The sequence below is a fragment of the Nicotiana tabacum genome, chromosome 2, assembly GCF_000715075.1.
Source record: "Nicotiana tabacum cultivar K326 chromosome 2, ASM71507v2, whole genome shotgun sequence".
Classification (NCBI taxonomy): Eukaryota; Viridiplantae; Streptophyta; class Magnoliopsida; order Solanales; family Solanaceae; genus Nicotiana; species Nicotiana tabacum.
In genome coordinates, this window is record NC_134081.1 from 128,034,515 (window position 1) to 128,062,100 (window position 27,586).

The 27,586-nt window shown below is 36.7% G+C and overlaps 2 protein-coding genes across 3 annotated transcripts; one reads left to right on the top strand and one right to left on the bottom strand.

Moving 5' to 3' along the window:
• The first annotated feature begins 2,407 nt into the window (after positions 1-2,407).
• On the top strand, positions 2,408-10,037 carry LOC107805104 (uncharacterized). 2 transcript variants are annotated; one of them, XR_001652362.2, is made up of 9 exons: positions 2,408-2,755; positions 3,381-3,448; positions 3,570-3,717; positions 3,798-3,878; positions 4,453-4,539; positions 5,789-5,874; positions 6,072-6,192; positions 7,064-7,211; positions 9,898-10,037. XR_001652362.2 is itself a non-coding variant. In XM_016629091.2 (8 exons), the coding sequence occupies exons 1-8, from the start codon at positions 2,489-2,491 to the stop codon at positions 7,139-7,141; spliced, it is 936 nt and encodes a 311-aa protein (XP_016484577.2). In that variant the 5' UTR covers positions 2,408-2,488; the 3' UTR covers positions 7,142-7,369. The 2 variants fall into 2 exon arrangements, 1 of the variants encoding a protein (XP_016484577.2); XM_016629091.2 differs by lacking the exon at positions 9,898-10,037 and having other exon boundaries at positions 7,064-7,369.
• A 9,394-nt stretch (positions 10,038-19,431) lies between these two features.
• On the bottom strand, positions 19,432-22,583 carry LOC107805103 (tetraspanin-2). Its single transcript, XM_016629090.2, has 2 exons — positions 21,763-22,583; positions 19,432-19,903 (listed from the first exon to the last, which is right to left on the bottom strand). The coding sequence occupies exons 1-2, from the start codon at positions 22,258-22,260 to the stop codon at positions 19,592-19,594; spliced, it is 810 nt and encodes a 269-aa protein (XP_016484576.1). The 5' UTR covers positions 22,261-22,583; the 3' UTR covers positions 19,432-19,591.
• Positions 22,584-27,586: the final 5,003 nt, after the last annotated feature.

Sequence of the window (27,586 nt, forward strand, 5' to 3'; positions counted from 1 at the left end):
ATCAATGGTTACACTTTTATAGCTTGACCATAACAGCTGTTTGGCACACAATTACATAACTAGACAAAAATGCTAGCAATTTCGCTTTGGTGGGTACGAAATCCTCCTTTCATAAATCATTGCTCAGTTTATATATTGACGCTTGTTTCTCGCCTTACGTTTGCCTTTCAATGGAGGGGGGGGGGGTCCGATATGGAGTAACGAATAAGAAAAAGGTCTAGCGAAAATTGAAACTTACAGATGTAAGAGGTAAGATAGCAACTCAATTAGTGAATTACTACTCTGTTATCAATTATGTATAATTAATTATGTGTATAAAGAAATAGAGAAAAATATCACAATAGTCCAAGTAGATGTTTTTCTCTTTTTGATTGTTAATTTATAGGGCGTCAATCTAAATTGATATGAAATACGAAAATTGAATCATCTGAAATTTGGAACTGGTATATAGGTGAAAATTAAAGGACCAATCAGTAAAAGTTATAGGAAGAAACATACAAAGATTTTGGTCCACGAGAGTTAATATTACTTCAATTTTGGGACACAGAATTTGGATGGATTTGCAAGAGAGGACATTTTCTTGAACTTAGAATTGCCTTTTATTGTGGTTGACATTGACCCTTATACAATTAGTGGTCAGAGAAATTTTAAAGACCAAATTCAGAAAGTATATTTTTAAAATGAAGGAAATTGTTGATTTGATGGTTGCAGTTTCCATTTAAAACAACAGATTGCATTGTTTTAAACTAGTATAAGTTAACATTACCGTCGAGGATTGCATTAGAATAGTTCGAGTAACTTTATCTTTAATTAAAGGTATAGATTTCATGCCTTGAGAATAAATATTTTTTTATGAGAACGCTTTGCCCCTTAGTGTGCCTACTTGGTAAGAATTTAGATTAGTTAGGTCTATCGATTTTGGATACTTGATTATTAAAAAATATTAAAATCATTTTGGTTTTGTAACATGTGATTTGCACGGCATATAATGTTCTTTTTTTCCTTTTCCGGACAATTTCTCGAGTGTTTATTACTTGTACGGTAGTAATAATTGACAACCAAATGTAACATCTATATCAAGGAAAACAACAAAGAGCTCAAGGTCATTCGACACACTTATATATTAATCTCAACTAACCCATTATGTAGTGCAACCTAGCTGGTTCTTTGTCTTCAATAAAACGTTTTTATCAGTAAAAGAAACAAGAAAACAAATGAAAGATAGAAAGAAAAAGGAAAGTAGTTCCAATTGCAGCCTTACGTTTATTTCCACGGGGGTGTATTGTATTCCCTGGAAATACACATAGATTCTAAACAAATCAATTTTAACGTGACTACAAATGAGAACGTGTTGACTACAATTTGAGTTGACAATTGGACTTATCTCCGGGGCGGATGTACCGTTATAGGTACGGGTTCAATTGAACCTATAACTTTCGACGCGGCGTATAAATTTAGGTGTAAAAATTATAATAAGTAGTAGAGATAAACCCATAAACCTAAAAGTTTCAATACTAAAAACCTAAAAATTGAACCCATAAACTTTAAATCCTGAATCCGCCGCTGCTTAGCTCATGCTTATATTGAAAAAAACAACGAAGTAGCTAACAAAATTAGCTAGAAACGGAGTAGGTATCTATGCTTGTTTTTAGAAAGTAACGTCCTAGTTTTTATAGTCAAATTAAATTATAAAACTTTGTGAAAGCAAACCTAATTATGGCTAGCATTAGTAAACATGAAATGAAAGCTAAAAAAATTGAGGGCGCATCTGTAAAGCCACTGTATTTGAGTGTAATACATGACTGATGTGTTTGTTTGGCCAAATAATTATTTGGTCAAGACTGAATTAGTTGTAATTGGGGTAGAGTAATTATACTCTTCAATTCTCAAAGGATGAGGGGTTAATTATTGATTGTAAATTACATATTGACACAATTACTTTTAAAATATGAATTTTCAAGAAAATTTTTCCCACTACTCTAAAAATTAATTACAAAGTTGACCGGTAAGTGACACAACGAGAATTTCCAAATCTACAGCTAACGTAGTAGGATGGCTATAAGTAGAAAAGAGGATTCTGTATCTCCAAAATATTTGGGGTAGGTGCACAAACAACCATTCTTTTGAGACGTTATTTAGAAATTAGTAACTACTTATTTTGCCCTGAAGTTATAAACTAAAAATTTTAAATTTAGGATAAGTCAAGACAATTTAATCCCGAAAAATTAAAATTCAAGATGCATTAGATATACTTAATAGCAGCCTTTTAGAGTGGCTATCCGGAGTCATTTTTACAAATATTTGGGCCATTGAGTAGTAGAGGCCCGAGTGAAAGTCAGTTGGATCAGTGACACAGAGTGTGGACACGTTCACCAAATACCCATCACCAGAAATGAGCTAAAAAACATTGAGGAAAAACAAAAGGCATTACCTGTGTCTACGTGCTAAAAAATGGTGTAGATAATACCATAATCCAATAATCACAAAAATGGCTAACCGTTTTGGTATCAAATTACAGAACAGGCTGCCAAGTTTGGCGGGTGTTTATCCATTTTCAGCTCCCATAACAACTACCAATTCAGTTATTTATTCTTATAAAAAGTTAAGAATTGTTGGTAAGAGGAGAGCGTTTATTCCACGTAGAGTGGTGATAGGAATTGGGATATCAGTTTGGTCTCAGTTCATGGGCATGGCTGCCAATGTCGGTGGTAAATCTTTCATGGCTTCTGCCAGTCAGAAGAGTGCAATTGAGCAGGTAATTAAATTCTTCATCTTTCAGCTTCAACCCATGCTAGATTTTGGTTAATCTTCTCTTATCGTTACCTGTTAGGTTTCCCTAAAAAGTTATAAATTTTCGGGTTCGAACGAATAGATGACTCTTAGTTAGCTTGGTTTCTTTTCCGGACTGTTGGAGTTGTGGAATGTGGTTATTTAGTTTATGCATACAGCATATTCAATCTATTGTGCAAGGTTGGGGATTACCTGGCAAAGTTGGGAACTTTATGACGTCAATGTGGAGTGTGAGTGGTAAAATTGATCATAGAATATTATTGATCATTGAAATGATAATGAGCTCATAGAGGTGGCATTTGGTAACCCAATTTTCCTTGAAAATTCAAGGATTAATAGAACAAATCATTCTTAGAAGATTATTGATCTGGCAAGTAATGAACTAAGGCCAGAATTGGATTACCTGGAATAGGCATTGTTTGCGATCTAATTTCAGTTTCATAGTCCAGCTGAATCTTGTTGTCGCTAAACCTATCTACTGATACACCTTTGTCAAACTTATGTCTCAACATCGAATGATTCGTTCTGATTGAGGACAAGTTCGCTTGGTTCTAGTTTTCATGCATTGGCTTTTATTTGCTTTCTTGAAGGTTTTGAAGAATGTCGAATGGCCAGAACAATTTCCTTTCAGGGATGAGGATTTCCAGCGCTTTGATGAGTAAAAACTTTCCAACTTTTGCTTGCTTTTTGTTTGTGTTCCAAAACTTTACTTTTCATATCCATAGAGCTGTGGGCTGAAAAATTGATTGGACTTATTTTTGGGTTGAGTTCATCTTCAGATCACCAGATACATTATTCTATGAAATGCCACGATTTGTGACACATATCGATGATCAAGCTATTGCTGCACTTACCAAATATTACTCAGAAGTCTTGCCTCCTAGTAATGCTCCTGGAGTAGCAATACTTGATATGTGTAGCAGTTGGGTAAGATATCTCTTGCTTGTAATTCTCTCTTTTCCTGAACATGCTTACATGATCATCAACTAGATTTTCTTCTTATCTAGGTCAGTCATTACCCTGCTGGGTACAAGCAAGAAAGGATAGTTGGAATGGGTTTGAATGAAGAAGAGCTTAAGCGAAATCCGGTAAGAGCTAAACACTACCTTTCAGTCTTAGCCTCCCTCATTTTTATAATTTTCTATTATGGCCATCTGAACATAACCTGCCTTTGTCTTTTAAGTATGATTGATGCACTTCGGTCCTGATCTTCTCTTCTTCAATTAACATGTCCTGTCACACCCCATAACCCACCCACCCACCCCACACACACGAAAGGAAAAAAGAAAAAGGGAGGAAGTTCCATGCCCTGCAAATTGTGGTCCACTGTAGACAAAGATACCATTTTCCAGAAGTCGCCATTTGGGTGTGAGAGCTTTTTTCCTGTGTCTGATCAAGATCCAGAAATGGGTGGCCATATTTTAGGAGATTTTTGACGGATTAAGGCAATGCAAGAACTTCTCTCACTTCTGCTTTATAAAAAATGAGAAAAAGCTGAATATCATATTTAGATAGAGAAAATAAAAAAGTGATATATTCTTTACTCGAATTTGTTCCCTTATGTTTCATTGTGCAATGTGGATGTCACTTGGAATGTATTCTCGATAAAGCATCACCTTGATCAGATGAATTCGTGAACTTGCATATTCGATATCTCTGCAGGTTCTAACAGAGTATGTAGTTCAAGACTTGAACAATAATCCTAAGCTCCCATTTGGAGACAATACCTTTGATGTTATAACCAATGTGGTATGTTCATCTTATCCATTTTTCATTGATATCTGGCATTGAGCAAATGCTCGTCTTTTCTGCATCCTATGTGAACATGCATACACTTGCTTAATGATGATGCTATTCATTGTACTTCAAAGTTTCTCTTGCATCATTAGCTCCGCTGGGCATTCTATTGCATAAGAATTGGATGATCCATGTCTTTTTGGTTTTAAAGAAACGGGGCTTTGGCAGCAATTCAGTGAAATTGCTTTTTAATTTAATGCTGACATTGTCTCTTCATTTATGGTTGGAATCCACTAGTTTAGTTGCTGCTTGGTCTCCTAAGGTTGAGAATAAGTCTGATTACATCTAAATGTCAGTTGTCCACTTGTGGTCTTATCAGTAGCCTCCGTAGGATCAGAAAATAAATTGTGCCACGATTGACTAGAGAAGTACTATGTAGTAACTTAGTCCATATTCGCTGGCAATGAGTTCTAATGTTTGTTCTCCTTTACTCGTTTCACAGTGATAAAAGAAACATGAAGCATCCAGCTTTTGAGATCACTGTTGGAACTTGCAACCAACTAACTTCTGATGACAGATTTTTCAAATTTAAAATGAGATAACATTTGTTCTTTCTAGGAAGATCCAGCTTCAAATCCATTGTATTCCGTCAGAGACAAGTTGCGCTCTTGCACTCAATCACATGCATCAATTGTGCTTTATCACTTCATAATAGGTTATACAATTATCGAATAGGACCTGGTTCCTTTATCCTCAACCAAACACATCTCCAAACTACTAGAATCTGTAAAAGAAGAGCAGAAATAAGAACTTATGTCAAAAGAACAAGGGGAAAACTTTTCTGAAACCGAACACACCCATAATTTCAACACCTTAAGCATAACACGGTATAGAAAACTTGGCCATTAGTGATCTTGTCCATTAAGAATGTGATTGTACCTTGCCAGTCACATTCTTCCAGAGATGGCTGGCTCTTTTTTCAATAATTTGTGACATTTCTTTCTTCTCTTTTATATGTGGATTCTGGAAATAGGAAACCATGCTTTATGCTTCCCCTTTATCCTGCTAGAGACAACTACCTACTCTGATATTTGTGATAAGTTATAGACAACATTTAGGATGACTAAACATCCGGTCTTGGACTGTAAATCATAAGTTGCATAGTTGTCATAGAAATACTATTTCTTGCATTAATGGAGTGCTCTTCTTGCATGTTGTAGTGAAAAATTTAAAAGCTAATGAACATGGATTCCCCTTGCAGGTTAGTGTTGATTACTTAACAAAGCCTCTTGATGTTTTCAAGGAAATGTCTCGTGTTCTTAAACCTGGTGGGCTTGCAATTATGAGGTAAATAATGACAAGAAAGTGAAATTTTTTATTATGTCTGACGAATACAAATCCAAAAAGTTTCTTGGCTTGGTTCCAGCTACCCTTTTTCTGCTTAGATATCTAAACTTGGGCCATTAATTTCCGGTGTTTCCTTTAACACTAATTGTAAGGCCTAAAACCAATCTTCAACTATTTGGGCTCTTCCTGTGTACCAGTTTCTCGAACCGCTGCTTCTTTACAAAGGCTATCTCGATTTGGACATCAACTGGAGATGCTGATCATGTTATGATAGTTGGGTCTTATTTCCATTATGCTGGAGGATTTGAACCTCCACAGGTAACTTCTAGGTTCTCTGCTTAGAGCATTTGTTAAAGTTCATCATCTTCGGCATATTAATCTCACAAAGAGATGATTTCTCCTCAATCCATATGATAGCAAAAGTTAAACTTATTTGATAAGTTAAAATGTCAACACCTTGTACCACTTTCCTTAGCAAAGAACACATCCCTTTTGTTTGTAAGCATTGTAAAATTGTGATTCATGACACTACATGACAACTGTTTATCCCATAATTGGGACATCTCCCCACCCCCAAAACACATACACAAGAAAAGAAAATGTGAAAGGAGCCACAGGCAAAAGTCATTTGATTCAAAAGAACAAAACGTATAAGAGTATAGGGCTAACTTCTACTATGCTAGTTCTCTTGGAGTAAGGTGTTCATATGTTACTTGCTCACTTGTAGTTTCTGCTATAATAATTTAGGCTTTAGAAGGAAAGCCAAGAAGAGAGGAAGGATAAAGCTGCTGCTATCATAATATGGATATTTCTGTCTGCCTCTCCCTTGAGCATCTTTTTAGTTTTTAGGGCATGTGATACAACTTTCTCTTTTCGTTATTTTATACTCGACGTGAATTCATCCTATGTTGAGTATCGATATATCAGCATGAAGTTATATATGATAATGCAAAAACCTGGCCCTGTTAATAGTTTGGTTAAAGGGTAAGACGCTGAATTCCTAGTGGACATTGCTAGAAAGTAGTCTGATTGGATCCACACAAATTGTACCTAAGTACTAGAGCTTTTCTTCCAGAAAACTCTTTAACTTCTTTGATTTTAGTTTAAACAATTCTGTCGCTTATTGGCTTTTAAGATTGAGAATCACTTTTTGCTTCTGCTGATTATTTTTCACGTTGTTTCATTATAGGCTGTGGATATATCTCCTAACCCTGGACGTTCGGACCCCATGTATATAGTATATTCCAGGAAGATAGCGACAGCCTGAAATTGGACTACTGGTCTAGATGGTTCTGTTAGCTCGTGCCATTTCAGCTATGAGTTTTCGTGTCGATTTGGTAAGTATTTTATTCATTGATCACAGGAATGTACAGTCAAGAGTAGTGAAAGGTGAGATAGAATGATAGATCTGCTCCTGATCTGAGAGAATGTATTCCCTATTTTCCTTCATAAACACATTCAACAGAGGTAATTCAAAATCCATCCAGTTTAACTATTATAGCCAAAAGTCATAAGTTGGCAAAAGTACTTATTTGGTTGGGAAGGATAGGAGGGTGTTTGGATTGACTTATTTTAAGTGTTTATTGGCTTTTAAGCATTTTTTTAGTTTGTGGTGTTTGGCAACGATAAAAAGTGTTTAAATGCACTTACTTTTAGGCATAAAAAGTACAAAAATAAGCCAAAAGCCAAAAGTTGAATATTACCAACTTATGACTTTTGGCTTTTAGCTTAAAAGTTACTTTTTAAAAGTCAATCCTAACACCCTCTGGGACTTCTGACTCCAAGCCTACCCTACCCGAAAAAAAGTTTCAGCTATTGATGTAGCCTCTAGCGGCGTGGTCCAGAACAAGCCTTTGCTGACGTTGACAATCGATTCCTTCCAAAGGGAGCTGTTGCCGGACTCTATTATGGGTTTCTGACCACATTCTCCATAGGGCCCTTTTATCTCTTCCTTCTCCGAGCTCTGGTTATGGAAGAAGGAATCGAGAAGAAGGTATCAACAACAACTGATTTTATTACGGGACAGCTCATGATTCATGACCATGTATATTTAAGTTTTAGAGGTCAGTAAGAGGACTAGGAGAGGAAAGAAAGAAGACCTACATTACACATCGCGAGGAAGGCACTAAACTATTTGTTTGTTTGTTTTTAAGAATTGTGGATGACCAACAGGAAAAATGGTGAGTCCCAAATCCCAATGTTGAGTTGGTTTCAAAAAATTATGGACCAAATTTAAAAACAATTATCTGGTACTTGGGGGCGTTGATGGTCACACTATCTTGTCGATAATGTCGGCGAGGGGTCATTTGGTTGGCCGCTTAGAAATGAAACTATTCCAATATAAATTTCACACAACTAACCTAAGAATGATATAATAACAAGAATACAAAGATAGATGCAAAGAAATTTATGTGGCCCCATGAATGGTGGAATTTAGCAAGTAATCGGAGCGCTAGGTTCAAGCAACTTCATACGATTTTATCCCTTTAACTCTTCAATCTAATTTCTATATTCATAGCTTAGAAGGCTTACCTTCACCTCTCTTAATTGGTTCTGCCAATATGCCTAGTCCACAACCAAGGAAGAACAATTCCAATATATATCAAGTGTACATAAAAGGTACAAAATTAAAGATATCAGTCTACTTAGTCAGCTCAGGTGATCTCCATAATCTATTTATTTCATAGGGGAATATAAATAATACATGGACGATTTGTAGATAACACATATTCGATTTATGATTTCACCAAGATCTCTCACTTTATAAAATAAAAAAATCCTGATAATAATTCATAAGCGATCAACGAGAGCACTTAGGCGATCCAGTGGTCCACAGAGCACTTAATTGAGACAAAATGGTACAAAGAATATGTGCAACTGGAAACACAGAAACTAACACCTAAATGCAAAACAAGCTGCAAATGGTTTTGGAGTTTTAAGTTTTGGAATTAAAAGATTGGTGAATGGGAAATAGAGGGAAAGTGAGCTCCATTTTGCTTTGGAAAGAGTAAAGTGTTCCTCATTGGCGGTGGAAAGAAAAGTGAATGTGTTTATATTGAGAAAACACTTCATTTGGTGTTAAATGGTTTGGAAAGAAACTAAGTCTCGCGTTGTCGCCGTCGGCTTCGGCTTTGCTCATAGATTGATTAATTTTTTTGGACAAAATTTCTTTCAATTATTTAATTAATTAACGAAAATTCAACCTGGAATACAGGACCCGCGACTGACCCGGTCCGGTTCTTTCCCGGATTATTTTAAATCCTTTTCCCTGAATATTTCAAACGTGAAATTTTCCCACATGTTCCAACAACTATGGCTGTTTCAGAAAGGTTGCAAACCTTTTCAGAAACAGTGCCAGAAAATGGCTATAAATATGGCTTGATCCCAGAATCTTTCCTTACGAAATTTTCTCATCTTTTTCTTCTTCTTATGCACAAAATTTTCAGTGTGTTTAACAACCATTGAGTGGTTCGCAGTTCATTAGAGTTTTTGGTACCAATACACTTGTGAGTTAAATCGTTCTATCCTGGAAGATAATATTCCAGCACCTTGGGTACTTGAGGGGAATAGTTTCCTTAAGGACTCACTGTGCATTCAGTGGGCTCGATTTATTCCGAAATTATTTTCAGATATTTTTTCGACATTCTGTTGCTGCTAACTTTCTATTTCTATTTTATGTTTCAGAAAGTTTACTGTTTCATTATTCATTATAGTAATACAGATTGGCTAACAATCTTAAGAAAATTAATTTTTATATTATAATCTGTATTCTGTTTTTGGAGATTAAAACCTGTGTAGTTTTCTACTCCTTTTGAATTTTTCTATTCTGATTTGAAGATATAAAAACTTCATTGGAGTATTAAAATTCAGAAACGATTTGAAAACATAAAAACTTCATCGTTTTCTGTGAAACATTATATAAAAACTTCTGTTTTATTTATTAAACGTACTATTTATCATTAATTACAGTATTGTTTACTGTTCTATTTTTTGCCATTAATTGAACTCTTCTGTTGTTGACAGTGAGAAAAGATAATTGATAATGGAAATCCTTCTGCGACTGTTGCGGCAACGACGATAGCCTCATTAACCCGAATTGATGTGCCACTGACCGAGAAATAATTAACCCGAATTGATGTGCCACTGACCGAGAAATAGGAGAAATTTTCTGGAGCCAACTTCAAAGGATGGCAGCAAAGGGTGTTCTTATGGCTTACCACACTTGGTATGCAGAAAATCACCAGTGAAGAACCTCCAGTGCATGTCGTGGACATGCCAGACAACGAGAAATTTATGATTGTTGAGCGTGGAAACAGACAGATTTTCTTTGCAAAGGCTACATCCTAAGTGCTTTGGAGGATGACTTGTATAATGTCTACAGTTCTATGTAAACTTCGAAAGAATTATGGGATGCATTTGAGAAGAAGTATAAGACTGAAGATGCATGCTTGAAAAAGTTTGTGGTTAATTTTTTAGACTATAAAATAATAGACATCAAAACTGTTGGAACCCAAGTTCAAGAGCTTCAAATTATTTTTTACGACCTTATTGCTGAAGGTATGGTAGTGAATGAAGCATTTCAAGTGGCTGCAATGATTGAAAAATTGCCTCCTTCGTGGAGAGATTTCAAAAACTATCTTAAGCACAAGTGCAAAGAAAAAGTTGGAAGATCTTGTGATTCGTCTCAAGATTGAGGAAGACAACAAAACAACTGAAAAGAAATCTCGTGAAAATTCAACGATTATGGGAGCTAATATCGTTGAGGAGACTACTCCAAAAAGTAAGAAGAGGAAGAGGTCTTCTGGACAGACTAAGGAGCAGAACAAGAAGAAATTCAAGGGCAACTCCTACAATTGTGGAAAAGCTTGTCACAAAGCCCCTGATTGTCGTCTCCCGAAAAAGGATAAGAAAAAGGGACAAGCTAACATAGTGGAGAAGAATGATGACATTGATGATCTGTGTGCAATACTTTCGGAATGCAACCTAGTTGAAAATCCGAAGAAGTGGTGAATTGACTCTGGATCCACTCGACATGTTTGTGCTGTCAAAGAAGCATTTCCGACTTACTCTACTGTTGGTCCCGAATAAGAGCTTTCCATGGGAAATACTCCAACAACCAAGATTAAGGGTTATGGAAAGATATTCCTGAAAATGACTTCCGGCAAAGTGTTAACGCTCAACAACGTTCTTCATGTTCCTACTATTAGAAAGAATTTAGTTTCAACTTCTTTACTTGTTAAGAATGGATTCAAATGTGTATTTGTATCTGACAAAGTTGTTGTAAGCAAGAATGAAATGTATGTTGGAAAGGGCTACCTCACAGAGGGCCTTTTCAAACTCAATGTAATGGTTGTTGACACTATTAATAAAATTTAGCTTCTTCTTATTTATTGGAGTCAAATGATTTATGGTATATTCGTTTAGGACATGTCAATTACAAAACTTTGTGAAAGTTAATTTATTTAGAAGTATTGCCTAAATTCGAGTGTAATAAATCAAAATATCACATATGTGTTGAATCTAAGTTTGTTTTATAAGTTTGTAAAACATCCTTATAAGTATGTTGAAAGGAATTCAAATCCTTTAGACTTAATTCATACTAACATTTGTGATATAAAGTCGACACCATCTCGAGGTGGAAAAAAGTATTTTATAACTTTTATTGACGATTGTACTCGATATTGTTATGTTTATTTGCCTAATAGTAAGTATGAAATAATTGAAGTATTTAAGCAATAACCACCACCTAGTATAATCCCGCAAGTGGGTTCTGGGGAGGGTAGGATGTATGCAGCCTTACCCCTACCCTGGAGGGGCAGGGAGACTGTTTCCGATAGACCCTCGGCTAAAGACGGTGAAGGAAGCCCTGATATCAAGTAATAGCAAGACCAATAATTAGAAAACTAAATCGAAGATAGCAACAGAGAATATGAAAGGGGTACCGATAACAAGTAATAGCAAGACAGTATAATTAGAGAAATAAATCCAAGGCAGCACACGAGAATATGAACGAAGTACTGCTAGTAAACTACGAAATTACCGATGTCAAGTAGTAACGGAACAAGACATGCAAATATAGCAAATTAAGGAAAAATAGGGTACCATACTAGCACTAATACCATCGAACTAGATAAGACAAATGGAAACGCACGACTACCTACTAACATTCTACCCTAATCTTCAACCTCCACACCCTTCTATCTAGGGTCATGTCCTCGGTCAGCTCAAGCTGCTCCATGTCCCTCCTGATCACCTCTCCCCAAGACTTCTTTGGCCTACCTCTACCCCTCCTCTCACATCGCCTGACTGGAGCATCTGTGCTTCTCCTCTTAACATGCCCGAACCATCTCAACATTGCCTCACGCATCTTTGCCTCCACAGGGGTCACTCCTACCTTGTCCCAAATAACTTCATTCCTAATTCTATCCAACCTAGTATGCCCACACATCCATCTCAACATCCTCATTTTCGCTACTTTTATCTGCTGGACATGAGACTTTTTGACTGGCCAACACTTTGCCCCATACAACATATTCGGTCTAACCACTACCTTGTAGAACTTACCCTTAAGCCTCAACGACACATTTTTATCACACAAGACACCGGAAGCGAGCTTCCACTTCATCCACCCTGCTCTGATACGGTGTGTGACATCCTCATCTATTTTCCCATTCTTCTGAATTATGAATCCCAGATACTTGAAACTCTCTCTCCTGGGAATGACTTGCGTATGGAGTCTCACATCCCCGTCCGCCTCTTGGGTAACACCGCTGAACTTGCACTCCAAGTATTCTGTCTTGGTCCTGCTCAACTTGAAACCCTTAGACTCTAGTGTATGTCTCCATACCTCCAGCCTCTCGTTAACGCCACCTCGCGTCTCATCAATCAGGACTATGTCATCCGCAAATAACAAGCACCAAGGCACCTCCCCTTGAATGTGACGCGTCGAAGAATCCATCGCCAGGGAAAACAAAAACGGGCTAAGCGATGATCCCTGATGCAACCCCATCTCAACCGGAAAGTAGTCAGAGTCTCCTCCTGTTGTCCTAACCCGTGTCTTAGCCCCATCATACATGTCCTGAATCACTATAATATACACTACATGCACTCCTCTAGCTTCCAAACATCTCCATAAAACCTCTCTCAGGACTTTGTCGTAGGCTTTCTCCAGGTCAATGAACACCATATGCAAATCATTCTTCACCGCCCTATACTGCTCTACCAATCTCCTCACAATGTGAATGGCCTCAGTAGTCGACCGTCCCAGCATGAAACCAAACTGGTTCTCGGAAATGGACACACACCTCATCAACCTCCCTTCAATTACCCTCTCCCACACTTTCATCATATGGCTTAACAACTCGATACCCCTATAGTTGTTGCAGTTTTGGACATTCCCCTTGTTCTTGTACAACGGGATCATCATACTCTGCCTCCACTCTTCGAGCATCTTCTTCGTCCTAAAAATGATGTTAAACAGTCTAGCAAGCCATTCCACGCCCTCCTTACCCGCGCTCTTCCAGAATTCCACCGGGATCTCGTCCGGCCCAGTCGCTCTACCCCTACTCATCCTGCGCATAGCCCCTACAACCTCCCCCACTCGTATGCGTCTAGAGTACCCAAAATCTTGCTGCCGCTCTGAGTACTCCAACTCCCCCAACACAATGCCCTTATCTCTCTCTTCATTCAAGAGTTTATGGAAGTAAAACTGCCATCTCTGCCTAATTTGTGCCCTCTCCAATAAAACTCTTCCCTCCTCGTCTTCTATGCATCTCACTTGGTCCAGATCCCGGGCCTTCCGCTCCCTCACCTTTGCTAGCCTGTACAACTTCTTGTCCCAGCCTTTATCCCCAATTTCTTCGTATAAACGACTAAACTCTACGGTCTTAGCTGCAGTAACCGCCAACTTCGCCTCCTTCCTAACCTTCTTGTACCCCTCCCTGTTAGCACTCTTCTGACCCTCGTCTATACTCTCTACTAGCTTCAAATATGTCGCTTTCTTGGATTTCACTTTTCCTTGCACCTCTTTGTTCCACCACTTGTCCCTTTTATGGCCACCAGAAAAATCCTTTGAGACCCCTAACACCTCTCTCGCCGCCTCTTTAATACAATTTGCTGTCATGGACCACATACAACTCGCGTCCCCGTTACTCCTCCAGGCCCCCATAGCCAACAACTTGCTGTCATATACCACATACAACTCGTGTCCCCGCTACTCCTCCAGGCCCCCAGAGCCAGCAACTTCTCCCCCAACTCCTGGGCCTTGTCCTTAGTCAATGCACCCCACCTGACCCTAGGTATACCAAACAAAGCCCTCTTCTTCCTCGTCCACTTAATCTCCAAGTCCATAATCAAAAGCATATGTTGGGTCGTAAGATTCTCACTTAGGATGACCTTGCAGTCCGTGCAAAGACCTCTATCACATTTTTGGAGAAGTAGATAGTCAATCTGGTTCTTGGCGGCCATACTCCGGAAAGTTATCAGGTGCTCTGCCTTCTTCGGGAAACATGAGTTAGCGATTACCAGCTCAAAAGCTTTAGCGTACTCCAGCAGTGAAGTACCTCCTCTGTTTCTATCTCCAAAATGAATCCACCATGTACACCGTCATATCCCCCAGGCGACCTCCCAATTTGGCCATTAAAATCACCCCCTATAATAAGCTTCTCGGTGGATGGTATACCTCGCACCAACCCATCCAAATCTTCCCTGAAGTGTCTTTTAACCTCCTCGCCCAAACCTACCTGAGGTGCGTAAACAACTACTAGCTCCCTTAGATCCTTATCAACTAAAATGCCTACCCCGTTCTTCCCTCTCACCCTCCATGAATACCACAACTTAAACCCATGAGTCTCCTGAGCCCTGTTCCCCACCCATCTAGTCTCCTCGACACAAGCTATGTTAATTTTTCTCCTATGGAGAATCTTTGCTAACTCTATAGACTTCCCCGTTAGAGTCCATATGTTCCATGACCCCACTCTCCACCTAGAAGGTGCCTTAGCCCCCTGCCACCCCTCCCCCTACCCCCCACTCCCCCTGAGGACATGCCCTCACTCTATCATAGCTCGGCGCGGCTACTAGACCAGCACAAAGCTACAAGCATAATAGACTAAAAAGGAATAGGCTAAACAGAAACCTACCGGTACACAAGGTGCTAATAAGGGATCCGACTAAGCAGAGAAAAATTATGAATTAGTTATACACTAAAGTAATAGACAGAGATAGATAAAAGCCGACAAGTCTAGCTAAATCTAATTTAAACAAGGTACCGTAGCTGTCCAAGATACACGAAAGCAAAACGAGAAAAAATAACAATAAAAATATCGATACCACGAGTACCAGATATAGAACGAAAAAACCTGGAGCAAGTTTTCCTGAAGCGTGTCGGATCTGCTCAAGAGCACTGACAAGTCCTGCTGCGTCCCGTCGGAAAGCTGTTCGGAAGTTGCCGGAATTTATGAAACTTGTCGAAAATCTGAACACACCGGGAAATAGTCTGCCCTCGCCGGGAAGAAGTTTCACCTGTCCAAAGAAACAGACGCACCCACACACACAAAAAAGAGGGGGAGAGAGAAAGGAAAAGAGAGAGAGAAAGAGAGGGGGGAAGAAGAAGATGGAGCAGGGGCCGCCGGAAAAAGCAAAACTAGAAGGGTCATCGGAGTTGCAGCAACTCACTTGGAACACGCACGTCCCGACTACGGCAGCGAGAACGGAAAATAAAGGAAAGAAGAGAGAGAGAGAGAGAGAGAGAGAGAGAGAGAGAGAGAGAGAGAGAGAGAGAGAGAGAGAGAGAGAGAAAGAAAGAAGAGTGAAGAAGGAGAGAGAAAGAGAAAGAGAGAGAGAGAGAGAGAGAGAGAGAGAGAGAGAGAGAGGCTGAAGAGAGAGAAATGGACTTACCTGTAACAGCACCTGCGGCGGCGGCGGCAAAGCAGCAAATGCCGGAGTGTCGCTACTGGGGTGCTACTGGAGGTTACCGTTAAAGTCTTTTTTTTCGAAAATAGAGAACATAAGACATATTGCAACTCTTTCAGTAAATTGAATCATTTAAGCAACACAAGAATGAAGTGGAGAATCTATTGAATAAAAAGATCAAAATGATTAGAAGTTATAAGGGTAGAGAATATGAATCTCCGTTTGTCAAAATATATTCGGAATATGGAATTATCCATCAAACTACTGTCCCCTACACACCTCAATCCAATGGAATTGCGAAAAGGAAAAACCGGACATTAAAGAAAATGATGAATTCTTTATTAATAAGTTCCGGATTACCGCAGAGTTTGTGGGGAAGGCTATCCTTACAGCTAACCGAATACTCAATAGAGTACCCCACAATAAAGCGCAATCTATTCCATATGAAAAATGGAAAGAAAGAAAACTTAACTTGAAGTATTTCAAAGTGTGGGGGTGTTTAGCAAAGGTACAAGTACCTTTAACCAAAAGGGTAAAAGTTAGACCAAAAACTGTGGATTGTGTTTTCATTGGATATGTTACAAACAGTAAAGCATGTCGGTTTTTGGTTCATAAATCATTCATGTTAATACGTTAATTGAAGAAGATAATGCTGAATTCTTTGAAAGCATTTATCCGTATAAAACTGAATGCAAGTCGTTAAGTGAAAGATCTAAACGACCACGGGAAGAACCAAAGTAAAATACTCCAAGTAAAGAAGATCCAAGGCGTAGTAAACGTCAAAGAACATCTACTTCCTTTGGACCATATTTTGTGACATTCTTGCTTGAAAATGAGCCTCAAACTTTCAAAGCAGTTATGTCATCTTCTGATTCAGCATTTTGGAAAGAGGTAGTCAATAGTGAGATTCAATCAATTTTGGATAACCATACATAGGAATTTGTTGATCTTCCTCCAGAAAATAAGTCTTTAGGTTCGAAATGGATCTTTAAACGGAAAATAAAAGATGATGGCACTATTGACAAATATAAGGCAAGACTTGTTGTCAAAGGTTATAGACAAAAGGAAGATCTTGATTACTTTGACACTTACTCTCCAATAACGAGGATAACATATATTAGGGTATTAGTGGCACTGGCGGTCGTATATGGTCTTGAAATCCATCAAATGGATGTTAAAACAACTTTCTTAAATGGAGAATTGGAGGAAGAGATTTACATGGAACAACCTAAGGGTTTTGTGATTTCGGGTAAAGAAAAGAAAGTGTGCAAACTGGTTATGTCGCTTTATGGACTTAAACAAGCACCCAAACAATGGTGCAAAATTTGACCAAACAATGTTGGCAAATGGGTTTAAAATCAACGAGTGTGACAAATGTGTTCACATTAAAAACACTCCAGGTCATGGAGTAATTGTTTGTTTATATGTTGATGACATGTTGATAATGAACAAAAATATGGCAGATATAAATGCTACTAAGCGCATGTTGGCTAGCAAATTTGACATGAAAAACTTAGAAGTTGCTAATGTGATCTTAGGAATCAGAATTCACAAGACTCCACAAGGTATAGTATTATCACATTCTCACTACATTGAAAAACTACTTGACAAGTTCAAGTATTTGGATTTCAAGATTGTCAAGACTCCAATTGACGTGAGTTATGCACTTCAAAAGAATGAAGGTAAAAGTGACTCACAACTGGACTATGCAAGAGTATTGAGAAGTTTGATGTATATATGAATTGTACGCAACCAGATATAGCATGTGCTATTAGCAAACCGAGTCGATTTACAACTAATCCCAATCAAATGCATTTGAAGGCAATGAATCGAGTTTTGGGGTATCTGAAAGATACCCAAAATTATGCTTTGCATTATAACAAATATCCCTCCGTGATCGAGGGATATAGTGATACAAATTAGATCACCGGATCATCTGAAGTTAAATCCACGAGTGGATATATTTTCACAATTGGGGGTGGAGCAGTGTCTTGGAAATCATCCAAACAAACATGCATCACCCGTTCTACAATGGAATCTGAATTCATACCTTTAGACAAGGCCGGTGAAGAAGTTGAATGGCTCCAAAATTTCTTGGAAGATATTCCATTTTGGCCCAAACCTTTGACACATATATGTATACATTGTGATAGTCAAGCGGCAATAGGCATGGCAGAGAGCGTTATGTATAACGAAAAATCTCACCACATTCGACGGAGACACAATACCGCTAGACAACTACTCCCTAGTGGTGTTATCACGATTGACTACGTAAAGTCAAGAGATAACGTGTCGGATCCACTTACAAAAGGCATATCTAGAGAGGCAGTTGAAAGATCATCGAAGGGAATGGGGTTAAGGCCTAGGACAAGTCATCATGGCAGTAACTCTACCTAGCAGACTGGAGATCCCAAGAGTTAGTCTCAAAGAGATCAAACAAAGTTATGAATGACGGTTCAACATTGTCAAATAACTCAACCCATTCTCGTGATGAAGACAATGTTAAGAAATCAGGGTAAAACATTAAGGCTTTTTGATGAATCAATAAAGCTTAAAGCTTTTTAATGATTTGCTAAGTCTGGCAGGAAATGTTCAGATAGTGTGTCTATAGGATTACACGATTAGAAATCACCTATGTGAGTGTGAAGTGTAAGCCGCTTCAAGGGGAATGAAAGTAAAGGCCCATTCTCTAAGCACACATGAAACCAGGCGATGTTCATGGCTGAAACGAATACAACCGTGAGAACCATAGATGGTTAAGGGTTGATTGTTTGACTTATGTTGTCTAGGTATACAACAAAACTCGACGGTTCAAAGATATCAAATCTACCGATTGACTGAATATATCCGAAATAAGTTCACTACGGAAAGTTCAAAGGGAAACCTACTTATCTAGAAGCAATTAATCATTGTATGTAAATCACACATTCGTACGTGCATTCCTTTGTCTTATAGCCATTCCCCCTTCATGTGGGGGATTGTTGGGATTAAAAGATTAGTGAATGGGAAATTGAGGAAAGAAAGTGGAGGGAAAGTGAGCTCCCTTTTGCTTTGGAAAGAGCAAAGTGTCCCTCATTGGTGGTGGAAAGAAATGTGAATGTGCTTATATTGAGAAAGCATTTCTCTTAGTGTTAAATGAGTTGGAAAGAAAGTAAATCTCACAACGCCATCGCTCGCTCGCTCGACAATCAGATTTGGATTCGAATTCGGTCAAAGATCGATTGATTGATTAATCTTTTTGGACAAAATTTCTTTCAATTATTTAATTAATTAACAAAAATTCAAGCCAAAATAACCCAGGACCTACAACACGACCCGGTCCAGTTCTTTCCTAGATTATTTTAAATCCTTTTCCTGGAATATTCTACACGTGAAATATTCACACCTGTTTCATACAGTGCCAGAAAATGGCTATAAATATGACTTGATCCCAGAATCTTTCCTTACGAGATTTTCTGATCCTTTCTTCTGCACAAAATTTTCCAGTATGTTTTACAACCATTGAGTGGTTCGCAGTTCATCAGAGTTTTTGGTACCAATACACTAGTGAGTTAAATCGTTCTATCCTGGGAGGATAATATTCCAGCACCTCGGGTACTTGAGGGAAATAATTTCCTTAAGGACACATTGTGCATTCAGTGAGCTCGATTTATTCTGAAATTATTTTCAGATATTATTTCGATATTCTGTTGTTGCTAACTTTCTATTTCTATTTTATGTTTCAGAAAGTTTATTGTTTCATTATTCATTATAGTAATACAGATTAGCTAACATTAAGAACAAAGAAGACAATATACAAAGAAAAAAATCAAGCCCAACCCTGTTTGTAACGTCGGAAAAGTTGTTCAGTTTGGGCGTTTCTGAATGCACAGCAGGCAATGAGATATACCCAAATGAGAACCACCACAGTTATGATGAGAATGACATTAACTTTCCTCCATTCTTTTCTGATATTTCCCAGCAAACCAGCTTTGCACGCATCACAGTTGTAGCACAGTTGGTTTGGGTCATTGTTCCAGATGGAGCAATCTGGGTCTGCTATTGTGTTTGTTGGGTTATTCCAGACCGTTGGGTTCATATACTGGTATCCACATATTGTTGGAGGTTTACAACATCCAGACTGCACAATTTGGAGAGAACAAAAAGCAAATGGTAAACAAAGAGAATATAAAGCTAAATATATTTGTAAACTACTAGTTGCATCATAACTTATGCTTACTAAACACTATCGACATTTATTGTGCTACCTAGTTGACATACTTGAAAAGAAAAACGAGTTCAGATCGCCTTTAGATTAGACCCTGAATTCCTATAGTGTCTTGTGAAGCCAAAACTTGTCAATCCCAAACCCCTTCACGGAGTAAGATGATTGTTGAGGGGGAGGAGGATGGGGACCGTGCAAAGCCACTTTATGCTTGAGACACTAAAGGTCCCAAACAAACATATTAGATGCAGAAGCTAGCAACTACTATATACTAGTTAGTAACCTTCATTATCTTGTACTATGTATAGAAATAACAATATCTGAACTCCATGATTCCAGAGTGATTTCCTAGGGTAGTCAAGTACATTTGTCCACCTAACAAGTGGAAACCAGAAAGAGCGGTCACTACTAGTGTCGTCTATGGAAAAAGCAAATGCCAAGAGGCCCATAAATAGTTAGAGAGGTTCAAGATCACAGACCGGTAGTTCCTATATATTGCATACAGCCAATGGTCAGCTCTTCATTCATAGCACCATGATTAATGGACATGCTCTGTGCTAAAGAAAAAATCTTTTTGATCTAGGTTCAAATTAACTCGATCAATCCAAGCCCCTCCATCTTGGTCCTATCGGCATGAGATCGAAACAGGACTTAGGAAAATTTTTGTATTCCACACAAGACCTTAGCACACTTAAATCTCTCCAGTATGACAGCATAGAAACAATAAGCTACAAGAATGCCAAGTCCTAAGTAAGATTCATACTATCTTTCGTGCAAATATGATTGCATTCAATTTGAACAAAAAGTTCTCAACAGACATTGATGTGGTGAATCTGTGTGAGCTATATAGGCTCATAGTGATTTCTTGTGACACAAGTAGTATAGAACCTAGAATTCATGGCATTTGGCACCGAGTATATGTTCTGATATTTTCAGATAGAATAATCTAGATATCCAGATTCATCAATCTACAACCTGGTAAATTCGACTAGTGGGCCAAAGTCAAGAATCATATTAGTTTGTCTCAGTATGGGCAATAATGCAGTTTTTGAACTCTATTAGGTTGACAAAACAACTAAATGTCTTCCAAACTATGGACTGATCCTTTCATTCACCAACAAGCTCTCATGGTAGGTCCCATCCCACCATAACAAGTTTGAATGTTGCAACACCTTTTTCATTTTTAATTAATTAACACATAAATAGATTAATATGCTCAGGTAATGGCGCAGTAATTAAAGTCAAATCTCCAATAAGTTACCATAAATTATGATTTCATCATAGTACATTTTAGTTCATGTCTTGCCCTTTATCTTTTGTTTTCTCCAGCTCTCTACAACCACCAAATACTTCTGTTTTATCTGCACTTTATTCATGCTCTTTTGACAAATGAGAAAAGTAATGATGCTTACGCCCCCCCCCCCCTTTTTTTTGGAGGGTAATCTCGTTGAAATATATCAACACAATAATCAGCAAAATTGTTACTTTCACTAATTATTTCTAGTTTTTTTTTTTTTGTGTGTGTAAAATGATTGTTTTAACCTTCTTTCAATTACCTGGACATGCTAAAAATCCGTTCTAAGAGGAAAAGGAATGACTTGATGAGTCGAACTTTGCAATAATAAGATTGAGTTACTTAACAGCTATCTGCTAGTGAGCTATAAATTAATTCTCAATAAAAACCGTTCTAAATTAAAAAAACAGAGGAACGAAAATCTTACTCTGTTGGTGGGCTAAATTTGGAAAGGAAGAATAAAGGAAGAGGTGGAATATACCTGGATAGGGGAGAGATGAGCAGCGAAGAACTGATCAGCAGTAATAAACTCATTATTAAGCTTAGGACAAATATTAGAATCAGCCAAACAAGCCCTTATCTTCCCCCAATTATCAGAACTTGTAATATGATTCCTGAGCCAGGAAGAGAAACGAGCAAGCCTGTACTCACTGTAACCCCTACCGGGTACCAAATACGCGCCGTTGGGGCGCGTGACAACAAAGGCAAGAACTAAGAGGACAAGGAGAAGGATGATAAGAATGGCCATACACACCAAGTAGACACCCAAAAGTCCCTCTTTTTTCCAGTAAGCACCGACAAAACCAACTAAAGAAACTAGCATAACGGCGAGACCCATGAAAACAACGGGCCAACGGAGCCAGTGAATGCACTCGTTGTCTGGCTTAGAAGCAAGCCACGTGCCGGCGGCGATTATGGGGATAGAACACATGAACGCCACAAAGTTCAAAAAAGCTGTAATATTGTTGCTTAGAGACATGGCTGGCCTCGAGATATTTTAGTTTCCCTCTTCTGGTGAATTGGTTGGGGAGAGTGAAAACAAGTGTTTCTAATTCTTGTTTTTGTAATTTGGAGACTCTGTAGTTTAGCTTCAAAGGAGTTCGTTAATTAAAGTGTAGTAAGAAGTGTGTGACAGTTCTGGAAGGAAATGCGGCGGAGGCCACGCGTACTTTCTACAAGTAGCAGTGACCAGAGAGCAGCGAGCGAGGACACTGATAAATTCACAAAAGTGGGAAATTTAATTTAAGCCCCCCTACAATATCATAATTACAAATATGATCATATTGTGCTCTTTCTATATCCACACACAATTGCTATACACAAGATTTTATACATATTTGTACCTTGTCGGCTAAAACAACTCAATGATATTCGGGTGAAATTCAAAAATAGTTAGATTTATAAGTGGTAATTGAAAAATAGCCATAGTTTTAAAAGTAATTGAAATTTAGCTACTTTTCATATAAAGATAAATCTGAACGAAAACATTGTTCAAATTCCGGAAAATATTCCAGCATAATATACTGGAATTCGAATTTTTTACATGTGAACTTCCAGTATATTATGCTGGAACTCCAGTATATTATGATGGAACTCCAGTATATCTGGAACTCTATCATAATATACTGGAGCTCCAGCATATACTGGTCCAGCATAATATGCTGAAAGTTCATACACATGTGCTCCAATCTCCAGTATATTATGCTGGAACTTTCCATGTGCTGGAGTTCCAGTATAATATGTTGGAAGTTCATACGCAGGTGCACCAATCTCCAGTATATTATGCTGGAACTTTTCGTGTTGCAGCAAAATAGTGGCTATTTTTCAATGACTTTGCAAATGCTGGCTATTTTTCAATTACCTAGTCCGAAAACTGGCTAGCCCGTGCTATTTTTACATGATACTCTTAACATAGTGTGATATTATTTGCTTTGGGTCAAGCCGGTACGATTTTTCTCAAAAGGCCTTATTAAGAGATTCATACACCTTATATGGAGGTTCCTAATCTTTTCAACTACTTTGATCTCCCGAAACCCGCAACTAGCTTCTTTTCATGTGCACATCTTCAAGCTCGTAAGGGTAAGCAAACCAAGTCTTGCACCTTCATTTTGCTACCAACATACTCGTCCCGTTGAATTGGGCTCTGAAACCAGTTGTAGGGCTCAGCCAACCCAAAGATACTCTTAACATGGTATGATATTATCCGTTTTAGGTCAGATCTATACACCTTTCTCCGGAAGGCTTCACGCCACTAAAAGATCATTACACCTTATATGCAGACTCTAAATCTTACCGCTATCAATGTGGGATTTATTTGCACACTCAACCGTACCGATATATTATCACAATTCAATTAGTATGTGTGTTTAAATTTAAGATTATGAGATTTTAATAACTTTACTCTTACGTCAAACTACTAATGCTTACTATACACTATTTATGCGATTTTAATGTTAGTCTATCGGATAACATCACTTCTAAAATTCTCAAAATTTCAAGTTATTCCGCCGTTTAAATTAAAACTTGCCGTCATTTTTTTGTCAAATTAGTTATTAAAATTTTTAATTATATGTATTATATGATGCACAATTCAAATTATTGTCTTAAATACCGTAATATAATACACAATCAAGTAAAGCACGGGAAGTTAGTATTATTTAATCGATCATATTGTAAATTTTAATTCTTTCTATGAGTACAAGTCAGATGAGGATTGTGACACCATGCCTAATGCGTTTTCATTTTCCTTCTTTTAGGGTTTTGTGTTCGGTTTGAAGACATCATCTACTCTTCAAAGTTTCCAAGAAATAATTTCATTTTACATTTCTATTCAAGTTATTGTACTTCTATATTTGGCGATGAGGTTTTGGAGTTTGTGTACTTGACCTGATCTGAAATATCTCTCTCTCTCTATATATATATGAGGGATTTTACAATATGACGTGGCATTTCTTATATTGTAGGAAACCTATTTATCTTTTTTCTCATTTTTTTGACTTTTTCCTTTCATTTTAACCATAATTTAAAAAAATTATATCCATAACTCACGCCTCTTCATTCATTGTGACTTTTCAAGTTCATAACCCCCAATTATTTAATTTGTTATAAATTACATCTTGGATTGTGACTTTTTGAATCAGTAACCCCCTATTTGTTTAATGTGTTATAACCCCCAATTATTTAATTTGTTATAATGTGTTATTTTTATTGATGAACAAATAAGTTCTCTTCCTCCATTATTATTTTTTGGTTTTTTTTACTCTCCTCTCCGATTTTCATTTTCTGTTGCTTGGGTTTTCTTTATTGAGTTGCTTGGTGCGTATGAAAAACATTACTACTAAATAGAAATTTATAGTAGAGAGTGGCGGAATCAAAAATTGCGTGTGTAGAAGAAGAAAATTGATCCTACAAGCCCAATATGCCAGCAACAGTTTTATTATCTGACACTCTATCAATGTGGCTGACTTTATATTTTAAGTTTTTGGTTTTGTTAACGGAGAGGTAGTTCTCACTTTGTGATTACTTGGTTTGTAGTTATTTTGAATTTTTCACTTCTTTAATTTTTAACATTTTGCTTATGGGTTGTAATGTTTTGGATTTTTATCTTCTTTTGTGCCGGTAGATGCACTCAAAGATAGATCTGAGACTAACAAATATGTGATTTATTCTTATTGCCCCTTCCTCCGTATTTCTTTCCTCTCTTCTTTTTTTTCCAATTAAAATTTTGATTTTTATACTTATTAGCATGCTAGTTTTACTTTTTTAGATACTCATATTGTCAATGTCATTGCCTAGCTAATTGGGAAACAAACATTTATAACTAAGTGAATGTTAATGCCTTTATTTTACATATATAAAAAGTTTTTTTTTTTTCTTTTTATTCTTTAAATATACAAATTTATACTTGTATATTGTCTCTGCTTTTTCTTTTTTCCTTTAAATTGTTACATTAAGGTATTTTTTTAATGGGAAGTACTAATTATCTGCCAATGATATTGGTAATCGTTAATGAATTGCCTCACAAAATGTAGGAGTACCGGTAAATAAATAAACAAACGCAATAATGTGCTTGTGTGTGTTGTTGTGTCATATGGATTAATTCACTAATCTATATCAATATATAATATAAAGCTAGGCATAGATAAGGTGATGTGGCACCTCTCTATGGCCTCCATTCATATTTATCTTTTATCTCCTTTTTTTTGGACTCTTTCCCTCTCACTTATTTATTTATTAATAAAATAAAAAATGACAGTGAAATAAGAAAAAGAGATGAGGTTTCAGGTTATTAGGAGATTTCAGTTATGGATATAAAGAGAGTGCTATTATTAGTTTATAACGTATCAATTGTGAATAACATGTGTGAGCTTCTAACGTTTCTTCCATATCTTTCACAATTAAATTACCTTAAACATCAACAAATTTATTGTGTATTATGTATGATAATAGTGAAAAACTGAAAAGACGGTATATTGTATGTATAAATTTGTACGAATTTGCTTCATATCCTTGCCATGGATATTAACGAGAAAATTAGCTATGAGATCGGTCTTCCAACAATTGAGAAGGATAGGGCTAGCTCACAAAATTGAATTTATAGAAGTCCATGCACTTCCCTTTCATGACTAAATGATCGGAGCGTACGTATCAATTTTTTATTGAAGAAGATATCAAATGAATAAGTTGAATTTACCGATCAGTATTTATTTTTGTGAGTTATTTTTATTAACAGGGTAAGACTACACAACAAATGATTTGAATGGGAGCAGTTAAGCATATATAGAATCATTTTTCCTCTTTGTTTCTTAATCTTTCCTACATGAGTCTATGATTTTTCTTTTACGAACTATCTTAAGGCCTTTAAATTAATTTGTTTCATGTTCTGATGATCAAAGAAATCTGACTTTTGGGACGTAGTACACAATTTGTTGTTATATATATAAATAAGAAAGAATGGGCAAGATGACTTGACACTTCTCTTTGGCCAAGGATCCTATGGAGTATCTTTTTTCTCTTTTTCTTATAACAAGGAAATGTTTACCAACGTTTGTGTTTCAAAAACGTCGGTTACTATTCCACCTTTCATAAATTTAATGCTTACCAACGATTGTGTCACAAAAATGGTCATTACTTAGCTTCGACGCTTTCATATTCTGTATTTATGAGGAACAACAATAAATGCTAAAGATTCACACCCTATACTTATAAGGTCCTTCAACATTTTTCAAGATCAATATTGTTAATTTGATGAATAGTATTCTCGAAAAGAGAGTGGAAACCTTTTATAATGTCCAGTAAGTTTTTTTCATTAACTTTTTAAGTAATGCCATACATCTTCATACTAAAAAAGAAAGAAAGAAAAGGCGGAGAAAAGAATATTGTTGATTGTAATAATACTGTTATTTTCTTTGCAGGTGAGCCGAACTGGTTGATTGATTCTTATTTTCTTTTTTTTTTCTCTACTACAAGTTTGACCTCCCTTTGTTTTTTATTTCATGCCGTATATGACTATTTTATGAAGCCAATAATATATGATGCTTTTTTAATAACTAAGTTATATTGTATTTAATTTCCCAAGCCAATATTTCTTGAGTACTTTTTCAAGAAATGAGCAAATGTTTTTAGATTTTATGAGATTTTTTCATACTTTTAATGATTTAGAGGATGGAAAGGAGCAGTTTTAGCGTGGAGGAGTAGCTGGTTATAAAGAAGGTGTTGAAAAGTGAGAGAAGAAGAAAGAAATTGTTAATAAATATTTTTTTTGTTATTCACCAAAATAGTGTAAAATGAATGGGCAGGCAAGGAAAAATGAAATAAAGAAAAAAAAGAAGAAGGTAAAAGCAACTAAAAAATAAAAAATAAAAAATAAAAAATAATAGAAAAGATTCATGCAATTTATTTGGGTTGATTTAGGGCTGACAGATTTCTTTTCCTTATTTTGTTGAAGGAGACGTTGATATGTTTTTTTTAAGATTCTAAATAAAGAGAAATTATAGAATATGACTTTTGAAAGGTGAAGAGTAGAAGATACTTAATATATTAATTGAACAAAGAAACAACTATGTTTCTTGAAATTCATCTCTTTCTTTCATGTTTACTTCAGCAAAAATAGAAAATATTGTTTCACATATATAGATTATTAGACAAACCTTTTCTGATAGATAAAAAAAATCCTCAGATGATGAAAATTAAAAGAAAAAAAGTAAGAATAAAATGTTTATAACTTAAAATCTAATCTATGTTTGAATTTGAAGATTATAAAAGCTTTATATATTTTTCATTATTTGAACATTAGAAAAAAATTA